General features: G+C 41.3%; 1 protein-coding gene across 5 annotated transcripts in view; it reads left to right on the top strand.

Moving 5' to 3' along the window:
• LOC126353854 (uncharacterized) overlaps positions 1–27,375 on the top strand; it is an 830,655-nt gene that overhangs the window by 487,773 nt on the left and 315,507 nt on the right. For all 5 annotated transcript variants that reach the window (XM_050003019.1, XM_050003018.1, XM_050003020.1 and 2 more), the window contains one exon: positions 3,246–3,301. In XM_050003019.1, coding sequence (XP_049858976.1) covers positions 3,298–3,301 — 4 coding nt within the window. In that variant the 5' untranslated portion in view covers positions 3,246–3,297. The remainder of the gene's footprint in view (positions 1–3,245; positions 3,302–27,375) is intronic.

The following is a 27,375-nucleotide window of genomic DNA, read 5'->3' as shown; positions in this document are numbered from 1 at the left end:
TGTTGATGATTCGCTGCCATCATACCACGTACATGTAGGTGGGTGTTGTGGAGATTGACTACTTCACCTCTTCCGAAAGGCAGCTTAAATTGTAAATAAGGTGAGTGACAGAAATCCCAGTACCGTGGTTGTCTATGCGACGAATAAACGACAAAACCGTTGCTGCGAAGGAATTCCGTAACTAACAAAGCCCTGCAAGCGTTGTAAGTCGTAGGGTCAAGTAGGGAGAATGTTCCACGTGATCTTCCAGCTTCCCCACGCTGGTGGACCACCTTGCTGATCCTGATAAGTTAGGTCTTCGGCGATCTTTTATCTCAACATTAAAGTCGCTGTACCTACCTTGTAAAGCATTTCCGGCCATAAGGCTTTTTTTGTTTATTATTCTTTCAGGGATCGATTCCTGGCTTAGTCCCCATTTAGGAAAATCATACTGCATTATTACTGATTTTTTCCCCCTTGAAGCATTTCACGCTTAAATGCACGAATAAATACGATTTGTTATAATACAAGTTAAAGATTAACGTAAGTTTCATTCGATAGTTATGCCCTTGGTTACTACAAGATACAAAGACCTTATGAAAGTACAGAAACCGTCCGCTAGAAAGCTTACTAGTATATCTGTACATTATTATGTGCTATGTGCTTCCATTTTGGAGTGACACTGATTAATCTTACAATCATTAAGTAGAGAATATTTCATTCGACTCCATAATGTTTATCCATTAGTTCAAACTCGCGCCAATTAAGCCTCATCTAATAGGAGATGCTGTGAAATTATTATGATGTTACTTTCTCAATTTCCGATGCGAAGAATCATTTACCACTAACATTAAACAATAACGTATCAGTTTTTTTCTTACTATTCAAGAAACGTAAAACCTATAAATTCATTTGAAAATGGAATTCGAGTTTTTGAAAAAGTAATGGCATAACTATGTTAAGCATAACACAAACTGTTTCGTTCTTTCATTTTTGTTTCTTTTCCTAAACCGATTTAATATATTAGATATGTTGTATCTCAGTAATATAGTCAGATATTTGCCTATCTACTCGCGAACCAAGAATATGGAGGCTTTGGTCGGTCCGGGGAGCGTTCACAGATACCCGAACAGGTTAAGGCGACCGCTTACATAAACGGTAAATCCGGGTTCGAGTCCCGGTTCTGCACAAACTTTCATCTCACAAGCAGGTAGCACAGCTATAGCTGATGTCAAAGAATTCTCATTCACCCAATAAATTTTGAATTATTTCGTACAACTGTGGATTGTCACCAAGGTCTGTTCCTTCGGACATGCAAATGAGTAGACATGAGAAAATTCAGAGAAGGGGCATTTGCAGTTGACTGCACGACCATTCTACTGCCGTCAACGTAAATTTCGAGTTCGTGTTAAGGGCCACGAGGATAAGAGAAATTAGGGCTCGTGCGGCGGTCGGCCTGTATACAGTCGTCCATTTGCGAGTGGAGTGGAAAGGAAATAACTAGTAGTGTACCATGGTACCCTCCGTCCTACATCGCATGACAACTTGGAGATTGTCTATGAGACCGTGCTGGAAACTAATGACTCCCAATTTTTATGAGAAAACTCTTAATCCTTTTCCAATAAAACAAACATTATTAATACGCTAAGTCATTATTCTTCATTTCGTTCATCATATTAGATATTTCAGGAACTTCTGCAACAGTGTCATTCATGATTTAAATCATGAAAACCGCAGCAGTTACTAATGTTTTGATGCTTAGCACAAGGTGTTTCGATAATTTGTTATTTATTTTCAAGTGCATGTGTTTACATTTGATTTTCTACCTCTCTCGCATCTTTCTGCGGTTGGGCTGCAAGAGAGGCAGAAAATCACACATGCAAACATCACCAAATATACTACAAATGCGCTAACACTTGAAAATGAGAATAAATTCTCGCAACGCGTTGTGGTACGCACCAGCACACAAGCAACTGGTGCAGTTTTCATTATCTACAATATTTTTCAAGTCTACATATTTATGTCTCTACATAGTCACTCTGGAGACTGACAGATTTGTCCCAATGAGACCAGTTTGTTGACACCGTCACTGTAGAATGTTTGGCCCTGTTGACTGAGCCACGACCTCATCTATGCTTTAACCGCTTCGTGACTAGCAAAAAGCGAAGTCCTCGAAGGTGTTCTTTAACTTTTGTAAACAGATGAAAATCGGATGGGGCCACGTCGGGACTGTATGGGAAATGATCAATGATAGTGAACCCAAGGCGTCGAATTGTTGCAGATCTACGTCCTTTCGCCACAGTCCACAACATTCCTCACTTACTATTCACCAACAGTATTAACTACATTCACGCGCCAGCGAGAAAAGGACTAATAGGAATCGAGAATCTGCGGTCTGCTCTTTATGGTGATGGGTATTACAAGACCAGACGGGCATACGACAGTAACAGTGTGGGTCTCGATTCCTCCTAGTTTCATTCTCACTGGCGTGGTTTCAAATTAATGATGTTGGTGAGTACCAGATGATGAATATAGTGAACTATGGCGTGACCTAGGGAGCGAACACAGATAGCCAAAGTGATAAAGGCCACCGCTCGCGATAAGTGGTAAATCCGGGTTAGAGTCCCCTCCGGCACAAATTTTCACACGTCTAATAGGTAGTACTTGCGTACATAATACAGCTAATATCAAAGAATTCTGTAGTAGTGTCCTGCAAAAATAACGTCGTCTAGCATCCATGGGTTCTCGCCGGAGATCGCGAAGCAACTCAGTAACTTTCATGTGTTTATCTAATCCACCGGTAACATATCTAGCAGATCGCCTCTGAATTGGTTCGATGTCTTCCCTTAATCTGAGTACAAGCATTATGCAGGCGGTCTCCTTCATAGATGGGGTACGCTTTTCTAAAATTCCTCCAATAAACTGAAGCCGACCATACGCCTTCCTTACTATCGTCCTTAAGTGATCATTCCATTCAGATCGCTTTGCAACGTTACACCTAGATATCTACTCGACGCCTCAGTCAAGCAACAAACTATCAATGCTGTAATCGAAAAAATACGGCTTTGTTCTTCCTACTCAACTGAATTAACTTAAATTTTTCTACATCTAGAGCAATGTGCCGTTCTTCACACCAGATAGATATTCTGAAATATAAATTAATCTACTTCAACATTCTTATAAATAAGTTATTAATTTTTCTATGCTTGGATATACTATACGAAAGAAAATAAGGCTTTACAGGTTTAATATTTTCTTTTTTTCAGGCGCACTTTGGCAGAAAGTTCAAACAGTCGCAGTCCTTGGTTCGCCTTCTCAATGGGTATGTAATAAAAATAAACACAAACAATATCGCTTTTCCAAAGTAAATCTAAAAAAAGCTAGTCTTTTGCCATATGATTGTCATGTTGATGTCTCCCGACTCATCTATGTTATTATTATTATTATTATTATTATTATTATTATTATTATTATTATTAATATTATTATTAATCATATGGCACACAATACGAGTTTCTGAATCACAAGAGCAGCTGCACATATTATTATTAAACTCTTTATTTTATTTAACGTGATGTGATTAGGGCCATCGGGCCCTCTCTAACATAGGGCTACTGTTTCAGACAAATACAGTAGTAACTTTTTGCATCATAGTTACATAGGAAATAACAATTTTAATATAACAAATTGTATTAAACTGATCCGCGTGTGTATAGTGACAATTGAGTAAATAATACTTACTGTGAACTAGTGAAACTAATACTGGCAGTACTTCCACTGCTGTTACTGCTGCCACTGATGATGATGATGATAATAATAATAATAATAATGACAGTTATAAAAATAAAAAATAGAAGTTTCCTGATATGGAAGTTTTTGGGGAACGGAAATTTAAGGAGACTGCACCAGCTAAGAATACTTGGAAATCAGGAAGATTAGGTTGGAAAGAATGATGTACTGGGGTAACGAGTGCGTGCAGGGACGACGGTAATAATTATTGTTGCGTTATTAGACATTTCTTTAACTGATTTTTGAAGCTCGAGATATTATTCAGGTCTCTAAGGTAATGCGAGAGGTTATTCAAGAGTCGGGCTCCTGGCACTGAGAAGGACTTGACAAAAGTGGCTGAACGATGAAGTGGGACGAGAATGGGTTTGATCTGATGGGAATGGATATTTCTGCCATGTCATTCAGACAAGAGCGTTAAGGTCGAGAAGAGATATTAGGGACAGTGTACGTTGATAAGACAGCAGTAAGAAAACGACTTTATGGAAATCTCTGCACTTGTCTGCACGCAGCCAGGATAGCTGTGCAGATGATGATACTGAAATATGATAAAAGAGTGGAACACCGGTATTCATAACCAGTTCATGGCGCCGTTTGCTTTCTTGAGAAATACCTTGCAGGATAACATCCATTAATTTGTAATAGGAAGTATCAGTGTTTCTACAATTTTCTTGTTCAGGTCAAGAAGAACAGCTTTTTATATTTTTGTAGGACATGGAGAGATGCTGACACCTAACTGCACATTGCAGTTACGTGCTCAGCCCAATTTATATTGTCGTCTATTATTACTCCTATACTTTTTTCTGGGGGAGACAAGTTGATATTTGTCCCATTTAGGATTAAAGATGGGGTAATGGGCCTAGAATCACCAACCAGTACCGCTTGGGTTTTGGATGGGTTGAACTTTAATCAAATATCGTGCGCCCATTTTGATTGCGCACGCAGGTCGTTATTGAGATTCTCGATAGTTGTATTGGTTTTGACCTTACAATGAACCCCTTAAGTGCGAGGTGGCAAGTTCAGTCATTAGTAAGGCTCATTTGAAAGTGTTGTGTTAACAGTTATGACAAGAGAAATATTAGCTTCTAATGACTCACCATGTGCATCAGGAAGGCGACAGGAGACTGGGTGTCCGGCAGGTTCAGAGATCTACCTTCCATGGGATGTACGTATTACACTTTACAAAATGGACGTTGTTGACGTTCAAGAAATGTTCAAAACAAACCATTAACTTGCACTTTGAGCACCGAATAACAAGCTGCGCGCAACAGCAATCATAAACGTTCGCACCATCATGATCGAAGGTGAACTTCTTGGCATTGAAACCGCGCAGGACGTTCAGCTAGATATCCTCTCTTAAAAATACACATAGAATCGTTTGATGTAACGGGGTGATGAGAACTGATGGAATGTGATGGCGTACAACCGAATGTGAAACAGTCTGTCGTGGGGCTTATCGTGAAACTGCCTATCCCTTAAGGAGTAGCTGCAGGCGCTGTGATAATGTTTTATAGGCATGGAAAAAAAATCCAGAGGCTGAATTTGTCCAGTGGTTCCCGGTGGTATGAACTGCAGTGTCACACACTTTTCACATTGGATAGTTTTCTCTTAAGGAGTGTGATTTTCTATACGCAGACCAAGAATCGAGTAAAAGCAAGTTACTCTGATCAGCTATTGGCCAAAAGCTGTGCTCGTACAATAACTGTACTTCTCTTACGTCCATTTTTCCACTCCTGCTTGTTGTGACGCAAATATTCCGTACTGCCCTTGCAAGATCAGGTACACGACACGAGAAAGAATCGTTGGGGGGCGGAACACCTCCAGCTTCTCGCATCACAATAAATAATTTCCTAGCCAATTTAACGGAAATTGTGGCTCCCTGCCCGACAAGGTGATGAACTACATGGCTCAAGTGTAAGACGCCACACATTCCACTGACACATTTTTCAGAAACGCTAATATTTTATCTATCACTTCTTTCTCGCTCTGCGAAATTCCTTGGGCTCCTTTCCGACAAAATGTCAACTTCGGCAACTGTTGTAGATATAATACAGCGTATGCTTTCTTTATCTTTGCCATTGCTGTGCATTGTATCAACACCACCAGTACTGTAGAACTGGTATCAGTTGCTCGTCGGCTAAGTAGTTAAACTACGTCCCGTTCCCTCATGCTCTGCTCACAATTGGATACTTCGTCCCGCCACTCATTGCCGTCAGCAGCCAATACTGTGTTTGCATGGTTGGTTGGTAGACAATATGTAGGGCGTCGAATGCCGTAAACATCATTCGCCTTTACCCAACTTCGAAGGGGTACCTTGTTAGACCGAGCGAGGTGGCGCAGTGGTCAGCACACTGGACTCGCATTCGGGAGGGCGACGGTTCAATCCCGTGCCCGGCCATCCTGATTTAGATTTTCCGTGATTTCCCTAAATCGCACCAGGAAAATGCCGTGTCGGTTTCTTTGAAAGGACACGGCCGACTTCCTTCCCTAATCCGATGAGACCGATGACCTCGCTGCCTGGTCTTCTCGCACAAAATAGCCCAACCCTTGTTAGATACAACTGCAGGTCATCAGGTCAACATTTCAACACAGATCTCTAGCGTAATATGACAGAAATGGAACACAACTATGACGAACATCAAATTCTTTTACACTACGAGGCCTACATCGATGTTTTAAGCGCCTTTTCGCTTCGTACTGTTGAAGAGCTATTCGGGGATACCGATTGCGTCTCTCAACACTATAGAGCACCTGTTCATAATGCACGACCTGTGGCGGAGTGGTTACAGTACAATAACATCCCTGTAATGGACTGACCTGCACAGAGTCCTGACCTGAATCCTGTAGAACACCTTTGGGATGTTACGGAACGCTGGCGTCGAGCCAGACATAGATACCTCTCCTCAGTGCATCACTCCGTGAAGAATGGGCTGCCATTCCGCAAGAAACCTTCCAGCACCTAATTCAACGTACGCCCGTGAGAATGGAAGATGTCATCACGGATAAGGCTGGGCTAACACCATATTGAAATCCAGCGCTACCAATGGAGAGCGCCACGAACATATAACTCATTTTCAGCCAGGTGTCCGGATACTTCTGATCACATAGCGTATTTTATCACACCACTTGTCACTGTCAAGAAATCTTCGAAAAGACCCTTGTAGCACATGAGGGACATGTTCATGTAATATGCCTTTCATTCCGCACCACAGTCCCAAGATGGTGATAAAGATTTTCCCGACATGTCGAGAGTGACTGCACATTCCAGGGCCCGTTCAGAGGCGGTTCAGTAGTTCAAATTGCCTGAGGCTGCTCAGATCCAAGGCTTTTCTCTTGGGTGTAGGGCAGTTTCAGGCATTGTGGAGGACAAGTTGGTTGTCAACAGTATTTGTATTCATCGATGGTATTGAATTTCTTTCCAGTAAGATTCCTGGCTGTGTGGGCATCTTGATCTTTCTAGCTCCACACGCAATACAGCGTTCGATATTCGAAGGTCGGGGTTATCAACAATCTTCTGGCATCCACGCAGTAGAGCAGTTTCCGACCGATATCAGAAGGTGGAGTGTGACCCAAGATAGGTAATAAGTATGTGAGCGGTGCTTAACTGCCACTTCGAGGCAAATATCGAAATTAGGTGCAGCCGCGTATCCGCAAAGATCTCCTGGCAAAAAGGAGTTTTTCGCAATACATAGACTCACACGGTTCTTATCAGTACCGTATTATCTTCTTTCCTTTCTCAGACCTTACGTCTGGTTAAAAATGGAAAGTGACGCGGACCTTGATCAAGCGTGACTTCCTTTTAACTGTACGGTATATGTTTCATTGCATTTAAGAACTTTCGGGTAATTGAACATGTATCAATAATTACAGATTTCTGTAGTTGTATATATACGTTCGGATGTAGCTGTATTGCGTTGATGTACTGGTGGATATTGTGTGGTATGACTCCTGTAATTGATAGTATAATCGGTATAATGTCAACTTTATCCTGATGCTACATGTCCTTGACTTCCTCAGCCAGTTGGATGTATTCAATTTTTTCTCCTGTTTTTTTCTGTATATTTGTTGTATTGGGTATGGATATTTAGATTAGTTGTGGTAATTCCTTCTTTTTATTGGTGAGTATGATGTCAGGTTTGTTATGTGGTGTTGTTTTATCCGTTATAATGGTTCTGTTCCAGTATAATTTGTATTCATCATTCTCCAGTACATTTCGGATTGGATTGTTTTGGGGGAAGAGGCCAAACAGCAAGGTCATCGGTCTCATCGGATTAGGGAAGGATGGGGAAGGAAGTCGGCCGTGCCCTTTCAAAGGAACCATCCCAGCATTTGTCTGGAGCGATTTAGGGAAATCACGGAAAACCTAAATCAGGATGACCGAACGCGGGATTGAACCGTCGTCCTCCCGAATGCGAGTCCAGTGTGCTACCACTGCGCCACCTCGCTCGGTTCCAGTACTTTTGTGGTGCATACTTGTATGTGGGAACGTGTTGTTTTATTAGTTTATGTTGTATGACAAGTTGTTGATGTATTATTTTTGCTACATTGTCATGTCTTCTGGTGTATTCTGTATTTGCTAGTCTTGTACATCCGCTTGTGATGGGATATACTGTTTCTATTTGTTGTTCGCGAAGTCTGCATTTATCTGTTGTGGTACTGGGATCTTTAATAATATACTTGCTGTAATATCTGGTGCTTATTGTTTGATCCTCTATTGCAAACATGAATCCTTCCGTCTCACTTTATATATTGCCTTTTCTTAGCCATGTGTAGGATGCGACTTGACCGATGTGTGGCTGGGTTAGATGATACGGATGCTTGCCATGGAGTGTTTTCTTTTCCCAATTTACTTTCTTCGTATCTGTTGATGTTATGTGATCTAAAGGGTTGTAGAAGTGGTTATGAAATTGCAGTAGTGTATTTATATGAGTGATTGCTTTGTGTATTTTGCTAGTGTCTGGTCGTTCTATAAACAATTTTCTTAAAATGTCTACCTGTCCATAATGTAGGTTTTTTGTGTCGATAAATCACCTTCCTCCTTCCTTTCTGCTTAATGTGAATCTTTCTGTTGCTGAATGTATGTGATGTATTCTATATTTGTGGTATTGTGATCGTGTATGTGTATTGGGTGCTTCTAGGTCTGTGTTGCTCCATTTCACTACTCCAAATGAGTAGGTCAATATTGGTATAGCATAGGTATTTATAGCTTTTGTCTTGTTACCTGCTGTCAATTCTGTTTCCCGTAATTTTGTTAGTCTTTGTCTATGTTTTTCTTTTAGTTCTTCTTTAATATTTGTATTATCTATTCCTATTTTTTGACTGTATCCTAGATATTTAGAGGCATCTGTTTTTTCCATTGCTTCTATGCAGTCGCTATCGTTATCCAATATGTAATCTTCTTGTTTAGTGTGTTTTCCCTTGACTATGCTATTTTTCTTAGATTTGTCTGTTCCGAAAGCCATATTTATATCATTGCTGAATACTTCTGTTATCTTTAGTAATTGGTTGAGTTATTTATTTGTTGCTGCCAGTAGTTTTAGATCATCCATGTATAGCAAATATGTGATTTTGTGTGGGTATGTTCCAGTAATATTGTACCCATAATTTGTATTATTTAACATGTTGAATAGTGGGTTCAGAGAAAGGCAGAACCAGAAAGGACTTAATGAATCTCCTTGGTATATTCCACGCTGAATATGTATTGGCTGTGATGTGATATTTGAATTTGTTTGGATATTAAGTGTCGTTTTCCAATTTTTCATTACAATGTTCAGAAATTTTATCAATTTGGGATCTACTTTGTATGTTTCCAATATTTGTAGTAACCATAAGTGGGGTACACTATCAAAAGCTTTCCGGTAATCAATGTATGCGTAGTGTAGCGACCTTTGTTTGGTTTTAGCTTGAGATGTCACCTCTGAATCTATTATCAGCTGCTCTTTACATCCTCGTGCTCCTTTGCAGCAGTCTTTTTGTTCTTCTTTTATAATTTTGTTCTGTATTGTATGTGTCATTAATTTCTGTATAATGACTGAAGTTAATTTTTTGTATATTGTTGGTAGGCATGTTATGGGGCGCTATTTAGCTGGGTTTGCTGTGTCTGCTTCATATTTAGGTTTCAGATAAGTTATTCCATGTGTAAGTGTATCAGGGAATGTGTATGGGTCTGCAATGTAACTGTTAAATAATTTAGTTAGTTGTGAATGTGTTGAGGTGAACTTCTTTAGCCAGGAATTTGCTATTTCATCTTTTCGAGGGGCTTTCCAATTGTGCGTGGAATTAATTGCTCGGGTGACTTCATGTTGCAAAATTACCACTTCAGGCATTTGTGGTATCATCTTGTAAGTCTGTTTCTGCTTGTATCCACCGTGCACGTCTATTATGTTGTACCGGGCTTGACCATATGTTGCTCCAGACGTATTCCATGTCTGTTATGTTTGGTGGATTGTCTATTTTATTGTGTGTTATCTATTGTCTGGTAAAATCTCTTTTGGTTTGTGTTGAATGTTTGGTTTTGTTTCCTTCTATTTTCACTTTTTTTTGTATCTTCCAAGTCGTTTGGCCAATGCTTGTAATTTTTGCTTCTTTTCATCTAATTGCTCTATCGCTTCTTGTTGTGAGATTTTACCTAACCTTTTGTTTTCTGTCTGATACTTCATTTCTTATAAATTGTGTTAACTGTCCGATGTCTTTTCTAAGTTTTTCTATTATTATTATTATTATTATTATTATTATGACTACTAAACCACTTATGTGCAATTACGAGGATGGTTAAATGATAAGCACATGAGAAATGAGAATATATATAAGGCGAATCGTGCCTCTCTTATTTACAAAAGCTACGTCTTATTTCACATCAGCGATCGCTATAGCAATGTAATACCAGCATCATAGGTCAAACTGATATCGAAATATTTACTTACAGCACTTTTCTCATACCGCTTTTAATGCACGATTTGATATAATGTGAGTCTGTGGTTCTTCTATTGTCACGAATAATATTTTGTTGCAGAGTGTGTGTATATTCACGTAATATTGAAATCACCACCCAACAAATTGCTCGACTGATAATAGGTTCTCAGATAAAAACATACTAAATAGTGAAACGAGTACATTTCATTCGCGATCTACTGCTCTGTTACTGGAAGAATACCAGTGATGCCGGTTCAAGCGTCAGCACAACTTCCTCATTGAAGACTGACAAAAGTCGCTCTCATCTATCTGTAATACACACATCAAAAAAAAGTTTTACATAACCTCGGTTCCGGGAGTTCCGGAAACTGAACAGAAAATTGGAATAGAGATCAACATAACCATCATTTCCGCCCTTTTTACAGCTCAAGAAAACCACATATTTCATGTTGTACCAACATACAGCGAGACCTACAGAAGTGATGGTCCAAATTGCTGTACACACCGGTACCTCTAATACCCAGTAGCACGTCCTCTTGCATCGATGTATACCTGTATTCGTCGTGGCATCCACAAGTTCATCAAGGTACTGTTGGTCCAGATTGTCCCACTCCTCAACGGCGATTCGGCGTAGATCCCTCAGAGTGATTGGTGTGTCACGTCGTCCATAAACAGCCCTTATCAGTCTATACCAGGAATGTTCGATAGGGTTCTTGTGTGGAGAACATGCTGGCCGCTCAAGTCGAGCGATGTCGTTATCCTGAAGGAAGTCGTTCACAAGATGTCCGCGATGTGAGCACGAATTGCCACCCATGAAAACGAATGCCTCGCCAATATGCCGCCGATGTGCTTGCACTATCGCTCGGAGGATGGCATTCACGTATCGTACAGCTGTTACGGCCCCTTCCGCTATCACCAGCGATGTACGTCGGCCCCACATAATGCCACACCGAAACAGCAGGGAACCTCCACATTGTTGCACTCGCTGGACAGTGTGTCTAAGGCGTACAGCCTATTTGGGTTGTCTCCAAACACACCTCCGGTGGCTGGTTTAAGGCATATGCGATACTCTTAGGTGAAGAGAACGTGATGTCGATCCTGAGCGCTCCCTTCGGCATGTTGTTGGGCCCATCTGTACCGCGCTGCATGGTGTCGTGTTGCAAAAATGGACCTGGGAGTGAAGTTGTGCATCGTGCAACCTATTGCCCACAGTTTGTGTCGTAACACCACGTCCCGCGGCTGCACGAAAAGCGTTGTTCAACATGGTAGCGTTGCTGTCAGTGTTCCTCCGAGCCATAATCCGTAGGTAGCGATCATCCACCGCTTGGGCGGCCTGATCGAGGTATGTCTTCGAGAGTTCCTGTCTCCCTTGATCTCCTCCATGTCCGAACAACATCGTTTTGGTTCACTCGGAGACTGCTTGACACTTCCCTTGTTGAGAGCCCTTCCTGGCACAAAGTAACAATGCAGAGGATGCATTCACGTATCGTACAGCTGTTACGGCGCCTTCCACGACCACCAGCGGCGTATGTCAGCCCCACACAATGCCACCCCAAAACAGCAAGGAAACACTACCTTGCTGCACTTTCTGGACAGTTCAGCCTGACCGGGTTGCCTCCAAACAAGTCTCCGATGATTGTCTGGTTGAAGGCAATGCGACATTCGTTGGTAAAGAGAACGTGATGTCAGTCCTGAGCGGTCCTTTCGGCATTTTGTTGGGCCCATCTGTACCGCGCTTCATGGTGTCGTGGTTGCAAGGATGGACCTCGCCATAGACGTCGGGAGCGAAGTTGCGCATCATGCAGCCTATTGCGCACGGTTTGTGTCGTAACACGACGCACTGTGACTGCGCGAAAAGCATTATTAAACATGGTGGCGTTGCTGCCAATGTTCCTCCGAGCCATAATCCGTAGGTAGCCGCCATCAACTGCAGTAGTAGCCCTTGAGCGGCATGAGCGAGGCATGCCATCGACAGTTCGTGTCTCTGTGTCTCCTCCAAGTCCGAACAACATCGCTTTGACGCAATCCGAGACGCCTGGACACTTCCCTTGTTGAGGGCCCTTCCTAACACAATGCGGGTGCGATCGAACCGCGCTATTGACCGTCTAGGCATGGTTGAACTACAGACAACACGAGCTGTGTACCTCCTTCCTGGTGGAATGACTGGAACTGAACGGCTGTCAGACCCCCTCCGTCTAATAGGTGCTGCTGATGCATGGTTGCTTACACCTTTGGGCGGGTCTAGTGAATCTATGAACAGTCAAAGGGACTGTCTCTGTGATACGATATCCAAAGTCAACGACTCTCTTAAGGAGTTCTGGGAAACAGGGTGATGCAATACTTTCTTTCTTCATGAATAAGACTGCCGAAAGTCACTCTCATCTGTCTGTAATAGAATTCCAGGACATGTGCAGAGCTCAAACATAATGACGCACTCAGCCTTGTATCCGTCCTCAAGACAGCCATAAAACGATACTCAGGCAAATTCAATTCACATATGGATTGAAGTAACCAGATTTAATCGTTTATAGGGTTCCGTGCCTCAATCGGCAAAAACGAAACCCCGTATAAGATGACTTTGTCTGTCTGTCTGTCTAGATCCCCTCCTTTTTTTTCACGTACGGGTGGACGTATCAAGTTCAAATTTGTTACATACTACGATTTACAGTTGCTTAGCAATGCAAAATATTTAAGTTTCTAAGTCGATGGAGTCAAAAGAAAGCACAATTTGGCACGTGTTTTGATACTCGCCAACTCACTGTTCAAAACCTGTAGGGTACTTATCGTTGACCTATAAGCATGAAATTTCACAAGAAGAAAGTTTTGACAGTACAATGTGACGATAAAATGAGAGAAATTGTTAATCTGTTGCTATATCACAAATTCACAAAAAAATTCTCGAAAGTCTTGGAATTCTCGGGACTAGTACCTTGCTAGTGTCGAACTCGATAACAGGGAAAGATCGTAGAGATTCTCGATTCCTGGGATGGAAGAACTATCTGCATGCATAATTAAGATTGCATGGAACCCTCAGAGCGCGAGTCCTGTTCGCACTTACCAATTTTGATTGATGACAGAACAGTTCTTTATCAGTACAGCAACAATACTTAAGGATGAAAATACTCTCATATGGATAAGTTTGCAATGTGTTGATGGTATGTCAAGAGGCAGCGGGTAGCACATTTATTATGTGCGGACTGTCCTCCAGACAAGAGTAATTTAGAAAATCCGGTACATAAAACTGATTAAATATCATACATTCGCAGATGGCACAGTTGTGTGTGAGGAACAGTTACTGTATGATCTCTGCAGGAAATCATCTGTTTCAGAGCTCGAAATAAATCTTGAAATCTAAAGAAAGTTCGCAATAAAAAGGTACTGAACTTAGATTTTGAGTACGAGATTACCAAAGCACTCATGGAATCAGCCACGTCCTATGAATACGTGGGAATACAATGTCTATCGAGTTCACTATCGGATAAATGAAATGGCGTCTAAGATTTATTGGTATGATACTAATATATTGCGCATTTTGTACGAAATAGTGTGCCAGCCTGAGGGTAGGTGCACAGTCTTACACCACCTGAAGACTTTAACTTAATAGCCTCAGTATACACCTGCTGCCGTTTTATGGTACAGCAGTCACTTAAATACCTCTGAATGTGTGGGATCCATGAGAGGTTGGACTTGATTGAGAATGGAACACGTATAACTACACGCCAAAACACTGAACAATGTCATATGTATAAGAAAATCTAGAAACATCTAGAATATAGCAGGAAACAGCTTACAAATTCTAAGACATTATTTTGATAGAAGAAATCTTTGTCTTGTGATCTCACGCGTGTCGTGAAAACAAAACTACTCGCTGTTCTCATAGACTACTGCTTCGCGCTTTATGATTCGCCGTCTAGTGGCTAAGATCGATCTGAAATAACCCTGTACAAGGTGTTCCACGGGGGATATGGCCAGTATTCAGGAATGATCATTCGAAGCAAAAAAGTCTAGTAAAAATGGCATCTAAAATGTATACTGTATACGTTAAGAGCTATGAACACTTCTTCAGTAAAAGGGGTGCGTTTCAAATTAGAGAAGATGAACAAGTGCCCACAGCTCTTAAGGTACGCCTTTTTAGAGCCCATTTTTACCATACTTTTTTGCTTAGAATGATTGTTCCTGACAGATCCCTGAACACCGACCATGCCTCCTCAGACACTCTGTATAATACAAGAAATGGAGAACTTGGTAACTCGTAATAACGAAATAAATTATTTTCTAGTATGTTTTCGAGTGGCTATAGAAACATTAAAATTTCTTGTGTATTTAGCTGTAAAGGTATTAAAAAAGTCACTACATAACTTGGAATAAGCGAACGCTCTTACCGGCTACACTAATAGTGAAGAAAACAAATTTTGTACGAAAGGTGTGAAGACAGGAAACTCGTGCTCGGCCCCTACGAGTGTCAGCCTGAGAATATGCATAGTTCTGTACCTATGGTGGATTTCCCTAAAGTTAGTGGCCCCAGTTTGCAACTGGTAGTGTGACCATGAGGAAATGCCTCGGTGAAGACCGTCATTGCAAACTCGTTGCTAAATTCTCGTATTTTGGTATTAGTGTTTTATGTGCGTGTTCTCGAAACTACTGTTCTCTCTCGACAGCCTTTAGTGGAACAGGAAAAACCTTAAACAGTATAGTGACAAGTAGAATACGGCATGCTGGTTTACGTTGACAGGGCCATTTTAAGAAGGGTTATCGACAAAAAGGTGCTTGTTAAAACATGATTATAACTCTGATCTCTGCTCTTCGTGGACAACACTTGTAACGAATGGGCTATCCGAGCCAGCTAAAAGGCTCGATTCTGCCAGTTTTTCTCTCCTGGACTTGACGTAAGGTATGTTCTGGACCATACTGTCTGGGCGAAAAGATAAGGCGGTGATGAACTAGGCCAGGGCTGGACGTAGTTTTCAATGCATTAAAGACTGCTTTATACATACAATATAGTGTGTGTTTTTAATAGCAAGCAATAAGAAAAATCGTGGCCTGGTCAAATGAGTCAGGATTTCAGGTGGTATGCGTCGGTGGTAAGGTTCGATTGTAGTGCGGACCCCAAGAAGCCATGGACCCAAATTGTCAACAAGACACGGCACCATTTGATGGTGGCTCCATAACGACGTGGTCTGTGTTTACATCGAAAGGACTTGGTGCTCTGGTCCAACAGAACCGATAATTGACAGGAAATGGATGTTTAGCTACTTGGAGATATGGCGTGTGACGAGGGCCTCCCGTCGGGTAGACCGCTCGCCTGGTGCAAGTCTTGGCGCGACGATGGGGACGAAATGATGATGATTAGGACAACACAACACCCAGTCCCTGAGCGGAGAAAATCTCCGACCCAGCCGGGAGTCGAACCCGGGCCCTTAGGATTTACAGTCTGTCGCACTGACCACTCAGCTAACGGGGGGCGGACTACTTGGAGATCATTGGCAGCCATACATTGACTTCATTTCTCCAAACCACGATAGAATTTATGTGAATGACCTTGCGTCAAGCCACCGAGCCACAATAATTGTTTGCGATGGGGTTGGAGAACATTCTGGACATTTCGAGCAAATGATTTTTGGCTTATAGGTCGCCTACATAAATCACATCGAACATTTACAAGACATTATCGAGAGGTCAGTTCGCGCACAAAATCCTGCGCCGGCAACACTTCGCAGTCATGGACAGCTATGGGGCATCATTGCTCAGTATTGCTGCAGTGGACTTCCAACGACTTGGTGAGTCAATGCTGCGTCGACACTCTGCACTGTGCCGGCCAAAAGGAGGTCCGGCACCATATTAGGGGGTATCTCTCGACTTTTGCCACATCATTGTAGATGTTTTCGCTGCAGAAGCATACCGTGCATATTTGTTGAGATAAGCATGAGCTCTGCTGTGGCGTGCGAATTCGCCTTTAGTAGTGCCAACTTCTCAGACTGGCGAAACTTCAGAGGAACAGCTGTCAGTCTTCGACCGAACAACCAAAGAAGCACGCAGACAGACAGCCGGTTAAAAAGTGGCTAAAGAAGGGCTCAGCGATATCGCGCGAGTAATGATTACACGGAAACAAAGACAGACTGTAATCATTTACAAGAGAGAACATAGCTGTAACGTTTAGTAATTTACGAAATGTGGGGGATATTGATTCAGTTACATTTTATCCCTTGAGTTTTACCGGTGTCATATGTCCAATAGATAGATCTATGTCCATACTCCGCCAGTTACTGTCAAGTGCGTAGTAAAAGATACTTCCCATTATACCATGTCATACGGTTTCTTCCCCTTTCACTTGCGTATGCCCGGCCAGAGTGGCCGAGCGGTTCTAGGCGTTTCAGGTTCGAATCCTGCCTCGGGCAAGGATGTGTGTGATGTCCTTAGGTTAGTTAGGTTTAAGTAGCTCTAAGTTCTAGGGGACTGATGACCTCAGATGTTAAGTTCCATAGTGCTCAGAGCCATTTGAACCATTTGAACTTAGGTATGGAGAGCGGGATAATGATTGCCTACATTTCTCTATGCGTGCTATAATTGAGAACTGTTTTTGCAAAACTGAATATCTACAGAATTTTTGATTTCGAGATGTAGGCCTATAGAAATACATATAGTTTGAAATGAGATTAAACGATTGCCCTTGTTAAAATTTAACAAAACTTAATGTAAACTGAATCAAACGCACGTAAAATGCTGTAATTTTTTTACAAAACTGAACATCTACACGACATTCGGTTTTGCATCCACTTTAAAGCAAAATTTATCATGGTACGCCATGTTGTAGACACCATCAATGTATATTTTGATTGCCAGTAGAACAGCCTCTCCCAAAGCCGTCTGTTGGGGAAAAATTTTACCCAAGACAAATTTGGATATACAGGGTGTTACAAAAAGGCACGGCCAAACTTTCAGGAAACATTCCTCACACAGAAATAAAGAAAACATATTATGTGGACATGTGTCCGGAAACGCTTAATTTCCATGTTAGAGCTCACTTTAGTTTCGTCAGTATGTATTGTACTTCCTCGAATCACCGCCATGATTTCATACGGGATACTCTACTTGTGCTGCTAGAACATGTGCCTTTACTAGTACGACACAACATGTGGTTCGTGCACGATGGAGCTCTTGCACATTTCAGTCGAAGTGTTCGTACGCTTCTCAACAACAGATTCGGTGACCGATGGATTGGTAGAGGCGGACCAATTCCATGGCCTCCACGCTTTCCTCACCTCAACCCTCTTGACTTTCATTTATGGGGGGCATTTGAAAGATCTTGTCTACGAAACCCCGGTACCAAATGTAGAGACTCTTCGTGCTCGTATTGTGGACAGCTGTGATACAATACGCCATTCTCCAGGGCTGCATCAGTGCATCAGGGATTCTATGCGACGGAGGGTGGATGCATGTATCCTCACTAACGAAGGACATTTTGAACATTTCCTGTAGCAAAGTGTTTGAAGTCACGCTGGTACGTTCTGTTCCTGTGTGTTTCCATTCCATGATTAATGTCATTTGAAGAGAAGTAATAAAATGAGCTCTAACATGGAAAGTAAGCGTTTCTGGACACATGTCCACATAACGTATTTTCTTTCTTTGTGTGTGAGGAATGTTTCCTGAAAGTTTGACCGAACTTTTTTGTAACGCCCTGTATAATAGCAAAGTCATGGAGGTAAATGGAAAAAAAAATACTTGTCATTCCATATTGCTCAAAACACACACTTCACATGGAGCACATCAAAATGTAAAATACTTTTTAATAAATTTGGAGGAGAAACATTATGAAGCTAAGATTCGGAGACTATTATGAATTTTCTCAAACTCGTGCAGCTGAGTACGTAAAAACACGGTCACCAGTAAACTACCTCGGAGAAATGGAGGAAAACGGAATTGCTAAGATTAGAAAATAGTCAGTGCTAGGAAAAATGAAGATGTAAAGAAAGTAATAAAGTTTTCTGACTTCTCTTTGAATGAAGCAAAATGTTTTAAAGAATGTTGTTTGGTTTTGCAAAAAACTATTTCAATGTAGATTTCTTTGCTATACTTACATAAAAATATTATTTGGATGTGACAGATTTTTTCCTTATTACTAGGAATAAAAAACAAATGTGTTTTTAAATTTATATTCCGAGGATTACTAAAGTTATTAAATAAGAGGTGTTTCCCGTAAATTTTACTTTTTGTGGATGTTCAGTTTTGCAAAAACAGTCCTGAGTTACTTTCTCGCTGTCTCTCCAGGAGAATACTTAGTAGTTGGCTGTAGTATATTCCTAGATTTTACACTTACTACCGTTTCTTAAAAAAGCGTGTCTTTTCATTTAGCTTCTATTTTCAACCATCTGCTTCTTCATGTTTCTCAACACTTCTGTGAGCCTCCCCCTTGGGGACTAACATGTTATCATTCACTCTGCCGTTCTTTGTATACGTTAAATATTCTCCGTTAGTCACGCTCTCTATTGGTCCCACAGCTTTAGTAATTTTATAGAATGGGTTGCATTAGCGTTTTATGAGAAATCGCCTTCGTAGACTCACTGACTTTTCATAGTATCCTAACAATGAACCAAGGGGTGTCACCAGCGTTACCCACGACTGAGCGTGTGTGATCATTGCATTTTGTATCGCCATCAATTGTTAGACGCAAATATTTGCGTGAATTGACTGATGGCAGTTGTGACTTACTAGTATTGTTGTCATTGGAATACTACACTTCTGCGTTTTGTGAAGTTCACAGTTTTTCATTTCTGAACATTTGAAATACTTTCAAAATCTGATATTTCTGTAGCTTTTTTCAAATAGTACTCAGTGATAAGTAATTACAGCACCTTCAAAAATTCTGTTAATATTTTCCTTCAGGTCCAGTAAGACTTCATGGGATTGGTGAAAGTCAAGTCTCCTTCTATTGATGACACTCCATCCAAGTTAAATATGCTGCGATCTCCTCACCGTTATGTTGCGGTTAAATTGTATAGAATCAGCCATTCTTCCGTTTTAGTGATTTCACGTTACTGACACGAATATTTCCATCATTCGTCCTGGCAGTTCTGCGAGAACTGAAGTCGATCAGTACTCCTTTGTCTTCCATTGTTAAGGAACACCTGTAAAGGTGAATCTGGCTGTCCATAACATTACGCTTTGTTTTACACCTGTGCAGTTCTTGCTGTTACTTTAGAAATGGTATACCATCATTAGCGTTCCAAGTAAAATACTGGAAAGGTAGTTATCGAACATTTTTACATGCTACTCCCGCCCATCTCCACACTCACCCTAACTCCTAGACGTAGCATAGTATTTTAAACTCGTATTATGTTTATGCAAATAAGTCATGTATCTACCAAATCTGGCTGAAATTTCTCCGTGTGTTAGTGGGTTACGCTTCTGTCTCCGTTTCTACCCAATCCTCAGACATATGGGTGCCAGAGGTGTCTTACTGTGAGAGTAATTTTTTCAAGATAGTAACTGATACTTGGGTAAAAGACAGCAAAGGACTTGGAAGAGCAGTTGAACGGAATGGACAGTGTCTTGAAAGGAGGGTATAAGATGAACATCAACAAAAGCAAAACGAGAATAATAGAATGTAGTCGAACTAAATCCGGTGATGCTGAGGGAATTAGATTAGGAAATGAGACCCTTAAAGTAGTAAAGGAGCTTTGCTATTTGGGGAGCAAAATAACTGATGATGGTCGAAGTAGAGAGGACATAAAATGTAGACCGGCAATCGCAAGGAAAGCGTTTCTGAAGAAGAAAAATTTGTTAACATCGAGTATAGATTTAAGTGTCAGGAAGTCGTTTCTGAAAGTATTTGTATGGAGTGTAGCCATGTATGGAACTGAAACGTGGACGATAAATACATTCCTGGAAATGGAAAAAAGAACACATTGACACCGGTGTGTCAAACCCACCATACTTGCTCCGGACACTGCGAGAGGGCTGTACAAGCAATGATCACACGCACGGCACAGCGGACACACCAGGAACCGCGGTGTTGGCCGTCGAATGGCGCTAGCTGCGCAGCATTTGTGCACCGCCGCCGTCAGTGTCAGCCACTTTGCCGTGGCATACGGAGCTCCATCGCAGTCTTTAACACTGGTAGCATGCCGCGACAGCGTGGACGTGAACCGTATGTGCAGTTGACGGACTTTGAGCGAGGGCGTATAGTGGGCATGTGGGAGGCCGGGTGGACGTACCGCCGAATTGCTCAACACGTGGGGCGTGAGGTCTCCACAGTACATCGATGTTGTCGCCAGTGGTCGGCGGAAGGTGCACGTGCCCGTCGACCTGGGACCGGACCGCAGCGACGCACGGATGCACGCCAAGACCGTAGGATCCTACGCAGTGCCGTAGGGGACCGCACCGCCACTTCCCAGCAAATTAGGGACACTGTTGCTCCTGGGGTATCTGCGAGGACCATTCGCAACCGTCTCCATGAAGCTGGGCGACGGTCCCGCACACTGTTAGGCCGTCTTCCGCTCACGCCCCAACATCGTGCAGCCCGCCTCCAGTGGTGTCGCAACAGGCGTGAATGGAGGGACGAATGGAGACGTGTCGTCTTCAGCGATGAGAGTCGCTTCTGCCTTGGTGCCAATGATGGTCGTATGCGTGTTTGGCGCCGTGCAGGTGAGCGCCACAATCAGGACTGCATATGACCGAGGCACACAGGGCCAACACCCGGCATCATGGTGTGGGGAGCGATCTCCTACACTGGCCGTACACCTCTGGTGATCGTCGAGGGGACACTGAATAGTGCACGGTACATCCAAACCGTCATCGAACCCATCCTTCTACCATTCCTAGACCGGCAAGGGAACTTGCTGTTCCAACAGGACAATGCACGTCCGCATGTATCCCGTGCCACCCAGCGTACTCTAGGTGTAAGTCAACTACCCTGGCCAGCAAGATCTCCGGATCTGTCCCCCATTGAGCATGTTTGGGACTGGATGAAGCGTCGTCTCACGCGGTCTGCACGTCCAGCACGAACGCTGGTCCAACTGAGGCGCCAGGTGGAAATGGCATGGCAAGCCGTTCCACAGGACTACATCCAGCATCTCTACGATCGTCTCCATGGGAGAATAGCAGCCTGCATTGCTGCGAAAGGTGGATATACACTGTTCTAGTGCCGACATTGTGCATGCTCTGTTGCCTGTGTCTATGTGCCTGTGGTTCTGTCAGTGTGATCATGTGATGTATCTGAGCCCAGGAATGTGTCAATAAAGTTTCCCTTTCCTGGGACAATGAATTCACGGTGTTCTTATTTCAATTTCCAGGAGTGTAGTTTAGACAAGAATAGAAGCTTTCGAAATGTGGTGCTACAGAAGAATGCTGAAGGTTGGACGGGTACATCACGTAACTAATGAGGAGGTATTGAAGAGGATTAGGGAGAAGAGAAATTTGTGATACAACTTGACTAGAAGAAGGGATCGGTTGGTAGGACATGTTATGAGGCATCAAGGGATCACCAATTTAATATTGGAGGGCAGCGTGGAGGGTAAAAATCGTAGAGGAAGGCCAAGAGACGAGTACACTAAGCAGCGTCAGAAGGATGTAGGTTGCAGTAGGGTACTGAGAGATGAAGAAGCTTGCATAGGATAGGGTAGCATGGAGAACTGCATCAAACCAGTCTCTGGGCTGAAGACAACAACAACAACACAATGTTTCTGCTGTCAGTACCGAAATTTATTATTATTATTATTATTAGTATTAGTATTATTCGCAAATTTCCCCAGGAATGTAAGACGTTAAGCAAATAACTCGATCAGTTTTGTTCTTCCAGTAGGCTTTTATTCTTTTCGAAAAGCCTTGTTTACGCTCATCAGACCACTTCGGTCTGTACTTTGGTTGCTCTGGTGTAACTTCCCATTTGTCTACTTTGCGTCTGAAGGTGTCTCTTTCTAAAATGTCGGCTGGTCTTATGTTTACATTATTTAGGTCCTTTAAAATTTCATCTAGCCAAGGTGTGGAATTGTTAAGTGAGGTTACATAATCTATTATTCTCTTCGTCAATCGATTTTCTGTAGTCGGCTGAGATGGCCAAAGAATTTCATTCGCCTTTTCCTAATATCAGTTTCGATGTTTGAAAACTTTTCTGTTGTTTTAATTGATTGTAGCTGATAACCGCCTTGGGAATGTCTTCCTCTTATAATTTTCCTGATGATCTTTCGGTCTTCTTTTTTGATTTCTTCAAGTTGTTGTTTTCTGTTTTTAGTGTTTTAATTGCGTAGAGGATTGCTGGTTTTATGACAGTATTGTAGTGTCCAATTTTTGCCCCTCTTGACATTGAATTTTTGTTGTAGAGGTTTTGTGCTAACCCTAATCTCTTTTTAATTTTTTGGAGGCGATGTTGCTGTGAGATTTTTTAGTACATGTCGGTTAGATGAATTCTCCAAGGTATTTAAAGTACGGGACCCTGTTAATTTTACAATATTTTGTTTTCAGGCTTACAGTATCTGCTTTCGAACAAAATAATTCGGTTTTCTAAAATAAAATTTGTAAACTTACTTTTTCTGCACATTCTGTGACTTATTTCTAGCTGTTCGACCACAGTCTGCTCATCCTCTGTTAGTATCGCCAGGTCATCCACAAATGCAATATGTGGTATGTAGAGGTTGCTTTTGGCAACGCCCAGTCGGGTTGGCATCAAATGGCTCTGGGCGCTATGTGACTTCACATCTGAGGTCATCAGTCCCCTAGAACGTAGAACTACTTAAACCTAACTAACCTAAGGACATCACACACATCCATGCCGGAGGTAGGTTTCGAACTTGTGACCGTAAAGGTGGATTGGCTTCCAAACCCCACATTTCTTGAGTTCTTTTCTCCCATTCTCCCATAACTTTGTGTAGAACTACGTTGAACGGAATAGGAGTGTCCATCACCTTGAGTCACACCTGTTTGAATGTCGAAGGGTTCTGAGATCTCACCCATAAATTTTACTTCAGATTTCGTGTCAATTAGTGTTTTTTAAAGATTGCTCGGGCTTTGGAATCTAATTCCCCCTCTTCTAAACTTTTGAGTATTGTGGGCCTGTCTATTGAATCGTAAGTTTTTTTTTGAAATCTACAGGTTTTTACCTGAGAGTTCGGATTTTGAGTGTGGTTTTGAGATTGAAAATTTGCTCTGGACGATCGGTTCGTCTGAAGCCTGCTTGATATTCTGCAACTTCGGGTTCTAATTGCTATTGTGTTCTATTCAAGAGACAAGCTGATAGAATTTTGTAGGCGACTGGTAATAGAGAGACTCCCCTATAGTTGTTTGCATCTGATTTATTTCCTTTATTACGTAGTGGATGAATGAGAGCAATCTTCCAGTCATCCGAGATTTTTTTTCTGTTTGCCGGATGTTTTGGATTGTTTGAGTAATTTCTTTGTGAATTTGAGCCTAAATTTTTCAATAGTACTGTTACAATTCCGTCCTCCCCCATGCCTTATTTACGTTTCTTGATGTGCGCATAAATTTCTTCTTTTGTTGGTGGTGACAAGTTCTGTGCTGAGATTTCTGGCTGCACTTTCGGGAATCTCTCTTTGGGTTCTGGACAATTTAAAAGCTGTGGAAAATATGTCGCTAGTACTTGGCAATTTTCTTAATTGTCAGGGCCAATTTACTATCTTGTTTTCGAAAGCAAAGGTTTTGTGGTAATACCCTTTGATCTGGTTTGCGAAGCTATTATAGAAATCGTGTGTATTGTCGTTTTTGAAGTTTTCGTCGACGGATTGCAGTTGCTCACCGACATTTTTTCGTTTAATTTGTCTTAAAATCTTGGAAGTCTGTTCGCGCGTTTCGTAAAACTTCTTATGTTTTTCTTCTGATTTGTTGCAGTTGTAATTTTGAAATGCTTTTCTTGTTTCTTCTAGTGCGTTCTTGCGTTCTTGATACCACCAAGCGTGTTTTGGTTTTTTGTGAAGAGAGATTAGATCTTTTGCTGTTCTGATGATTTGTTTGAAATTTCTCCCAATCTTACACCTGTTGTTGTTCCCATTTATCAGTGATTTTGGAGTGTTTGATTTTTTATAGATCAAATTTTGGGATCAGCAGTGTTCTTATTTTGAATTTCCACTTGGGTGGGAATTTAATTTTCATTCTTGTTGAATGATGGTCCGAATCTATATTTGCACCTCTGCATACTTGCACATCGTGAATTTCTTTTTGGTAGTCATAAGATGTTGCAACATGATCAATATGAAATTCTCCCAAATGATGGGTCGGTGATAGCCACATTTTTTGTTTTTTGGGAGGGCAGACCGTTCGCCAGGTGCCGCTCTTTCAATTTGACGCTACTTAGGTGTCTTGCAGTCGATGATGATGATGATGATGATGATAGCACAACACCCAGCCCCTGGGCGGAGAAAATTCCCAGACCCAGCCGGGAATCGAACCCGGGCCCAGAGGATTGTCAATCCGTTACGCTGATCATTCAGCTACCGGGGGCGGACAATTTTTAGATTGTTTTTTTGGCATAATTCAATGAGTCAAGTGCCATTTCTATTAGTAAATTTGTATGCTGGATAGTTTCCTGTTTATTTATTTATTTATTTATTTATTTAGATTGTTCTCTATACGAAGCTTTTTCTCCCACACAACAAATACGCGGAAATTATTACATCTTTTACATAAAATCTTAATTTTAGTCTTCCCCGTCTGGTGCTATAACTACTTGATCATCAGAAAATAGTAGGTGATGTCAATAAACTCCATCCTTGATTTCTAGTCTCACCCAATTGCATTTACGACACCTTGTCCTAAGACTGATATCTCTATAGGTTTTAGATAATGTTGGTGACATGAGGCAGCCTTGTAACAGACCGTTGCTTGTTCTAAATTTCTGTGAAAGTGTACTACCAATTGTCACTTCACAAATATTATCTTTATACATTTCTTGTATTATTTTAAATGACCCTTTATGTTTGCCGAATGTAATTCTCTCCAAAGTAGTTTTCTCGGGACAGTATCATATGCTTCTTCTAAATCTACAAAAATTAATCCTAAGTTTATTTTCCCCTATGTTTCTCTAAGATCTGTCGTGATGTGAAAATATGGTCTATGCATTATCTATCAGCTGTAAAGCCTCTTTCTTTTCCTGGGTTTTAAAATTTATTTCCAGCTTATTTTTAATTATTTTCCCAAAAGTTCTCATTAATGAATTTTTCACAAATTCCTTGGTAGTTAGAGCAGAAATTAATCAGGAAATAACTGTTCCTGCGTGTGAAGGAATCTTATGATTTTAATCAGAAAAATCATAGGGCCAAGTTTGAAAAGCAGTTTCTTTATTTAGTTCGCCAGGAGATCATAGGACACAGAACGGAAAAGGTGAAAGCCCTAGGGACCATGGTGTCCTCAAGAAAAAGTAGCTGTTATGATGTGTTATCGTACTGGAGCAGCACGTGAGGCATCTGTTCCACTTCAGTTGTGACCCGAAGGCATCGTTAATAATTAATGTTGGTAATAAATGTCGTCACTTTTTGTTATATTCCTTATTTCGGGTATATTACAAGAATTACAGAACTTTCTGCTCTTTCAAAATTTAACTGTGTAATGTTCAAAACTTTTTAACTCTTTGCACAAAATGGAAATGTGGAAGTTGATCACATTTGTCAATTTTAATATTAATTTGGGTGGATCACCACGTATGAAGGTGAAAGTGGGCAGAAAGTTTCCATCAAACCACAATTATCTCAATGAATATGGAAGATTACTCGCCTCAGATTTATTCTATGAAACAGCAAAAACTTTTTTGCCGTGCATCCATCTGCGATACGGAGATTTTGTAGTATTTTTGTCGATATTTCACGTATGACTGGACAGTTATGTAATGGTTAAGTATTTTGGTTTAACAGTGTACCTCTATTACTTTTGAAACGTCTACAATCTCATGATGTTTTGAAAAGTGCTGTACTCGTATCGATGCATATTCATTCGGTAGCCCGACTCAAAAACGTACTTTCCCAGTGATGGAGTGGCACCTAATAAGCATGGAAATTAGCACAGTGGACGTGGCTTTCGCCTTTTCTGCCTCAAAGCCGTTTATCACCATCGTCTGCCAGCCTATTCGGTCGAATATCTGCATATAGTGTGTAAAAAATTCTTCTTTAGTAATCACAAGGCCTTTCCGTGAGTTACGCATAAAAATATTTTCCATACGGTTTTGCTTGTGTTTTTACTGTCTCTTTGTACTCGAGTCCCGTAAGAGACACGACTTGAAGCAACTAGAGCTCAATTTTTATATTTTGCAGTTACGTTGTTCTAGTACTATTAAAAAACCTATCGGGAGTTTTTTCAAATGGCACAGTGTCCTCGATTTATTTATTATAATAACCCTTTTGGAGGGCACAATAAATCAACTTTGATTTTACTTCATCCTTAGTGTGTTGTTCCCTTCCTTCCTTGGTCCACTTTCTTCCTTTTGCAAAACCCTTTCTTTCCAGACATCCTTTCTTTTGTGTTGCTTCTCTAAAATATATTCTGTTATCTATTATATCCATTTTAATTCCTGTGGTTTCCAAGTCTTCGTAAATTTCGGTGAACCTCGTGGTTTGGCTAAGTTGACGATTTGTTTAATTAGTCTACTGTTATCCATTCGGTATATGTGTCCATAAAACTGTAGCCTTTTCCTCGTTACAGCAGTTAGTTTTTTGATTTTCAAATAGATATCTGTTTGATCTTATTTTGTATTCAACATTACTG

Source organism: Schistocerca gregaria, chromosome 3 (genome assembly GCF_023897955.1).
Source record: "Schistocerca gregaria isolate iqSchGreg1 chromosome 3, iqSchGreg1.2, whole genome shotgun sequence".
Lineage (NCBI taxonomy): Eukaryota > Metazoa > Arthropoda > Insecta > Orthoptera > Acrididae > Schistocerca > Schistocerca gregaria.
Note: the sequence above shows the minus strand (reverse complement) of the source record. Positions and strands in the feature narration are given on the sequence as shown.